General features: G+C 51.0%; 1 protein-coding gene across 1 annotated transcript; it reads right to left on the reverse strand.

Annotated features, from left to right (window-relative positions):
* Nucleotides 1-5309: 5309 nt before the first annotated feature.
* Nucleotides 5310-6242, reverse strand: LOC120379861 (olfactory receptor 958-like). Its single transcript, XM_039497381.1, has one exon. The coding sequence runs from the start codon at nt 6240-6242 to the stop codon at nt 5310-5312; it is 933 nt and encodes a 310-aa protein (XP_039353315.1).
* Between the last annotated feature and the right edge of the window lie 617 nt (nt 6243-6859).

A 6859-nucleotide genomic window follows, 5' to 3' on the forward strand; every position in this document is an offset into this window, starting at 1 on the left:
GTGGGACTCATTCCTAGGTAGGGGAGAGAAATAATGCCAGGGAGTTACTGAAACAAAAATAGCTGCAATGGTCACTCTTCCTTCCACTGCCCCCATTATTCACTGCCATCGGGAGCGGTGTATATTTCTGTCACTGGATGGCCAGTTGGGGTCATGGCCTCACTGGGCTGGCGCTGATCACAGAGAGAGAAAATATCTGCCTTGAAGATCTTACTGTTCAGAGACAAAGAGACAAAGGGGACGTCTATTCTATTCTATTCTATTCTATTCTATTCTTCTCTCCTCACCTACTCCAATTTCTTCAGTTCTATTCTATTTAGGCCCTTACCCCCCATTCTCACCACAGTACCTCAGAGCCTTCCATTTGTGGCTAACGTTTCTCACTAGTAGTTTTTTCTCTCTCAGCTTTGAATGACCTCAGCTTTGTTGGAGCTGTGAGTTGTGGGGGGGTATTTATCGGGGTCCAAGGGAGAAGGAAAAGGAAAGCAGGAGAAGGGGAAGAACCACAGCCACAAGTGGTGGAGCTAGTGGTGCTGGGGGTTTGGCAGCACCCGCTGGCTTGACGTGGTTTCCATCATATCCAGGGTTCACAGTTTGGTTCAATGGCACTCAGCGCCCTCACTGCACAAATTGTTCCAGGGCCCCTAGACACAGCTTGTCATCACTCTGCCGTGAACAGCAGGCTGGGCTCTGTAGATGGGACAGATGCTTTTTAAGGTGAGCTTTGAATGACAATGACGAAGTGTCGGTGTGAATTTTTCCAGGGAGTTTCCCAGGCAGGAGAGCCATGGGAAGCGGAGATACTGGTGGGTTCAGGTTATGACAGATGGAGAGAGGAAGATAAATGATACAGAGACTGGCAGGCAGGCACTGCCCAGGGAAGGATGGCTGGACGGCTGGATCGATTTCTCTCTAAAGAAAATATTTGGCAGACACCTTCCTCGGCACGAGGCACAGTGACAGGTTCAGGGACAGACACAGACTGAGGGACAGAGAGAGAAGAACTTTACCAAAGCAGGGGCCTTACACTGGCTGCATTGGGAGAGGTGGCTCCAGCTGACGGGAATTCTCCTTTTCTGTCCCCCGGCCGTGACTCCTGTCTAGCACCATCCAGCTTTCTTATCCCAAACGGCCCATCGCCCAGGAGAGGTGCACAGCCTGCGTGCTGGGTATCCAACCGGGAGACCTAATCTGGAGCATATCACCCCACGCTGCTGCAGACCCCACAGCTTTCTCACAGCTTCCAGCCTCCTTACAGCTCTCCCTGGTCTTTAAATCTCTGCCGAGCCCCCCAGGACCAGGGCCCTATATCCCTGAGAGGCTTCTGGTCTGAGACCTTGTCAGAGTCTCCAATTAACAGAGATTGGGCATCATTTCAGCTAACGCTCATGGACCTCTGGGACTGGCCCTCTGGGGGCATCAATAAGAGAAGCACCATGGAACTGAATTGGTCAGATCCCCACCTCCACCCAGGTCCGGATTCAAGTCTTGCTCCCCCTGACCTGACTCCTGAGCAATTCCATTGGATTCCCTGGGGCTCCTTCCCCTCCCAGCCAGGCACCTGCTGTAAATCAGGAGTAACACAACTGCAATCATGGGAGCTGTGTAGATTTCTACCAGCTAAGAATCTGGCCCAGCCATTGGAGGGGGGATGGGACATTCATGCTGATCTAGTCTCTCTGGCTCTGTGACACAAGCTAGAGAATTTCCCCCACTGACGTGAAATAGGAGTAAACTGGGCTGGAGGTTCAGCTGGAGGGCTCTGTATCCAGCACAGCTTTCTCCTGCGTTTGTATGTCCTGCTGTTCTCCTGCCCCCATCTCTGTGTCTCTGTGCGCACAGGGATGTATTCATGCAGTGGTGTGGTTATGTGTGAGGGTGAAATTCCCCCCTGTGTAGATGGAGGACAGCCTACGTCCTGCGCATGACTTCACATCACCTTTTGCAAGATACCAGAGACTCCAAGAAGAGCATTGAGTCATTTGAGGCAGTACAGTAGCTCCCAGCAACTCCAGCTAGATCCTGGCACTGTTGTCCTGGATGTTACAGAGACACAGGGTGAGACAGATCCTTCCTGTCAGAGCTCACTAGCTAATTAAGCCAAACACCGTGATAATTTTCAGCAACATCCTAAAAGGGGAACCTGAGGCACACAGATTTTCAGGGTGGCATTTTCAAAGGAGCCAGGCTCCCACAACTCATTCCAGTTCACTGGGCATTGGGACCCAATTCCTACTGGTTGGATGAAACTCTCAATCATATTGAATTGTCTAAGGTGACAGGTTGTGGAAGAGCCGGGAATCTGGTCCAGATTTCCTGGGTTCCAGCCCGAGCACTGGCCGTGAGAACCTTCTCTTTTCATTGGGATGAACCTCACTCTGCATCTCTCTAAGCCTCAGGACTGTTCTCTTACCCTCCCCTCTGTGCAATCAGGGTTCAGGAGTCGGGGCCTTTAGAGCATTAGGGCTGATTTAAGTAAACCAAAGCTGCTTCTTTACTAGCCAAGAGAGCGGAATGATAGACCCGCACCTCGTCTCGGACCTCTACTGTGCATCTGCGCTAAGGGGTCAGGAGTGGTTAGCTAAATAGGTGGGAAGTATGTTAATGTGGAGATATTCACAGACCCCACACAGAGAGGGATGGGAGAGAGACAGGGCTAGATTAGGGGGTTTCCAGCAATGATCTTTTCCATCCATTTGCTGGTGTCCAACTCCGCAGTTGTAATAAGGTCCCTTGCGATTCCTGTAATCTCTCTCATTTACCCCTCGCCCTCTGGGGGGCTTCTTACTTGGGAGCCAGAATGCAGGGGCCGAAGCAGACGTGATAATTAAACTCTGTAGGTGTCTTATCCCCAGCCCAGGCATAACACCCCAGGGGGCGCAATGGCCATTGAGGTTAATTAAAATGTTGATATTTCTAAGGGGTCCCAGGCTGAGCCGTCTCACTGCTCTGGAGACCAGGCTCAGAGGTTACTCTTGGTTAGCATGAGCTGAGTTCTGTGTCTTTGCCACAAACACCAGAACCGGAACTGCCCTTGAGTATATTAGTTTGTATTATCACTATTTTTATCAACAGTATTATGGTACGACCTACAGTCTGGAACTGAGACATAGGCTGCTTCGTGCCACACCCCGCAGAGACACACAGTAACAAACAGTCCCTGTCTGAATGTGATTCACCTTTAATAGCTGAGAGTGACAAAGGTTTTAATTAGCCATGTATAACAGATGAGGAAACTGAGGCACAAAGCGATTTAGTGAGTTACTGAAGGGTAATCAGGGACTCTTCTACAGAGACTAGACTGGAACCCAGATCTCTTGTGTCCCAGGTCTTTGTTTTACCCACAGGATAATTGTTTGCCAATAATTCCCACGTGCTCTCTTCCTTCTGCACAACCCACCCCCTGAACTGATTTTTCACCTTGCTCTCCGGTCACCCTAGTTGAGTTGATACAGTTCTCAGTTACACAATACTATAGCCATCTTCTCACCCTGCTTCTCCCTTTATGGCTGGCCCGTTCGCATGGCCTGTCGGTAAAGAGAGCTTTCCCACTTTCCATCAGAAGCTACTGCAGTTTTTTTAAATCAATGTCCACAGTTTCTGCACTGAACTTCCATTCCAGGTTTTAATTTCTCAGGGTGCATAGTCTGGATTTGTGGCTCTGTGGAGATTGGTTCCCCGGAGAAACAACAGAGAAAATTCAGGACAAGTTCCATAGTGCAAAGGGGACGCTGCAGTTCAGGGAGCGGTGAAGGCAACTCAGTAAGGGGTGCTTTTCCCTCCGAACCAGAGCTGCTTCTCGTGCCGTGGTGTTGGGCTCGCATGTGCTGCTCTGCAGATCGGCCTGCCAGGGACCAGGCTCAAGGCATCTCCCCTGGATTCCTTTCACTTCTTTTATTGTATTATTTGTTCATTTCAAGGCAAAAGGTTAAACCCACATCCCAGGAATCAGGGATAATTCTGAACAATGCTCTATTGTTTCTGTTGGGTGGAAGGCCCGAGGCCCTGTTGCAGTAGGGGCTGCACCCACAGATGGCCAGAGACAGCCCCTGCCCTAAAGAGCTTACAAGAGAAATGGGTGGGAGAAAGGAATAATTTTTACCACTGTGTCTGAAGTGGGGAACTGAACCGCAAGGAGATGATATCATTCACCTAAGTTCCTGCCTCGCCCGCATTAACCCTGGCATGCATGTATTCTCTTCCTGCCTCACCCCAGCCCTGGGTAACTTTATTGACCTCATGCATCAGCTGAACCCTAAAGTCACCCAACTGCCCTGCCTCAATCCAAGCAGAATTCCTTTGACCTTTTCCCCAACGCTAACCCTAGGAGAACACCAGTGCCCTCCTCCCTCACCCTGGGAAAACTCCCCTGACATCCATCCCAACCCTACAGGGCCGCCCAGAGGATTCAGGGGGCCTGGGGCAAAGCAATTTTGGGGACCCCTTCCATAAACAAAGTTGCAATACTATAGAATACGATATTCTCGTGGGGGCCCCACTGGTGCCCAGAGCCTGGGGAAAATTGCCCCACTTGCCCTGTCCCCTCTGGGCAGCCCTGCAACCCTAACCCTGGAATAACTCCACCAATCTCCTACCCAGTCGGGATCTGGATCCGGAGTGATGGAAGCTCCCTAAAAGTCAGGATCCACTGGCACCTGAACAGTGGGCCAGCCACCCGTGCTGCCCCGCCTCTGAGACCTCACCCTCCCATCACCTCTTCCCCCAATGTCCTGCCCCGCACTCTCTCCTCTCTGCTCCCTCTCTATATGGCTCGGAGTGCATTAAGGACGAATATTGAGTCCGAGCAGAGAGTTGATTTTACCTCTCTGTTTGGCACTGGCACGACCGCTGCTGGTACAGGGTCCCGTTCTGGTGTTCACAATTCCAGAAGGGGGCTGATAAATCGGAGAGGGTTCAGAAAAGAGCCATGAGAATAATTGAAGGAGTAGAAAACCTGCCTTGTAAGAATAGATTTAAAGAGTCTGAGCTCTGCAGATGTGTGTAATAAGGCTGAGATTTTCAAAGTCCTCTTCAAGGTTCAGATCTCCAATGCCTGTTAATTTGAATGCAGACGGCGTGTGCATCTCCCTTAGGCAGCTTTGAACATGTCAGCCTTACAGTGTGTCAAAGACAGCTAAGGATCTTTAGGAGCATTTCTATGGCGTGTAGAGCTCCAGATAGATCGATGGAGCTGTGTGGGGATGTGGGGGAGAGAGAGAGGTTCACAAAAGCCATGGAGCAGCCATGCAGATGTATATGTAGATGTATTTCCACACGGAGACGCTTGCTATTTCTGCAGCTGCCGCACATCAATGTTCAGGTATTTGACCCCCTCTCAGTTTTCTCAGAGCCGCTTTCACCTCCTTGTTCCTCAGTGTGTAGATAGCCGGGTTCAGCATGGGTGTGACCACGTTGCTGAAGATCTGCACAGCAGTCACCAGCACTTTGCTCAGGTTGGGCTGAGTGTAGATCAGGGCACATTGCCCGAAGAACAGCGTCACCACTGTGAGATGCGAGGCGCAAGTGGAGGCCGCTTTGCGCCGCCCTTCGGCCGAGTTCATCTTCAGGACAGAGAACATGATTCGGATGTAGGAAGTGAGGATGAGGAGGAAGCAGGTCATGGGCACCACCCCAGTGTTGGTCAAGGTCACGGTCTCAATGACGTACGTGTCTGCACAGGCCAGCTTGACCACTGGGAAGATGTCACAGAAGAAATAGTCCGCCACATTGGACCCACAGTAGGGCAGCGTGAAGGTCAGACTGGTGAGGATGGTGGCATGGAAGGAGCTGGTGATCCAGGTGCCAGCGGCCAGGAGGGCGCACACCCTCCGGTTCATGATGAGCCGGTAGCGCAGCGGGTGGCAGATGGCTACGTACCGGTCGTAGGCCATGACGGTGTAGAGCAGGCACTCGGTGCTGCCCAGGAAGTGGTAGAAGAAAACCTGGGACATACAGCCGCCCAGCGAGATGACCCTGCTCTGACCCCAGAGGTTGGTCAGCATTTTGGGTGTACTGATGGAAGAAAAACCAATGTCCAGCACGGCGAGATTGCAGAGGAAGAAATACATGGGGGTGTGCAAGCGGGGGTCAGCAAGGATGGCTGAGAAGATGAGCAGGTTGCCCAGCAGTGTGCAGAGGTAGAAGGCTAAGAAGGTGATAAAGAGGATGGTATGGAAGCCGTCGGCATCAGGGATCCCTAAGAGGATGAAATGAGTCACCAGAGTGTGGTTGACCAGCCCCATGTGGGACTCATTCCTGGGTAGGGGAGAGAAATAATGCCAGTGAGTTACTGAAACAAAAAGACCTATTGTCACATAGCTGCAATAGTCACCCTTCCTTCCACTGCCCCCATTATTCACTGCCATTGCGAGCGGTGTATATTTCTGTCACTGGATGGCCAGTTGGGGTCACGGCCTCATTGTGCTGGTACTGATCACAGAGAGAGAAAATATCTGCCTTGAAGATCTTACTGCCCAGAGACAAAGAGACATAGCTGCAATAGTCACCCTTCCTTCCACTGCCCCCATTATTCACTGCCATTGCGAGCGGTGTATATTTCTGTCACTGGTTGGCCAGTTGGGGTTACGGCCTCATTGTGCTGGTACTGATCACAGAGAGAGAAAATATCTGCCTTGAAGATCTTACTGCCCAGAGACAAAGAGACAAAGGGGACGTCTATTCTATTCTATTCTCTCCTCACCTACTCCAATTTCTTCAGTTCTATTCTATCTAGGCCCTTACCTCCCATTCTCACCACAGTACCTCAGAGCCTTCCATTTGTGGCTAACATTTCTCACTAGTAGTTTTTTCTCTCTCAGCTTTGAATGACCTCAGCTTTGTTGGAGCTGTGAGTTGTTTG

The sequence above is a fragment of the Mauremys reevesii genome, linkage group 13 (genome assembly GCF_016161935.1).
Source record: "Mauremys reevesii isolate NIE-2019 linkage group 13, ASM1616193v1, whole genome shotgun sequence".
Lineage (NCBI taxonomy): Eukaryota > Metazoa > Chordata > Testudines > Geoemydidae > Mauremys > Mauremys reevesii.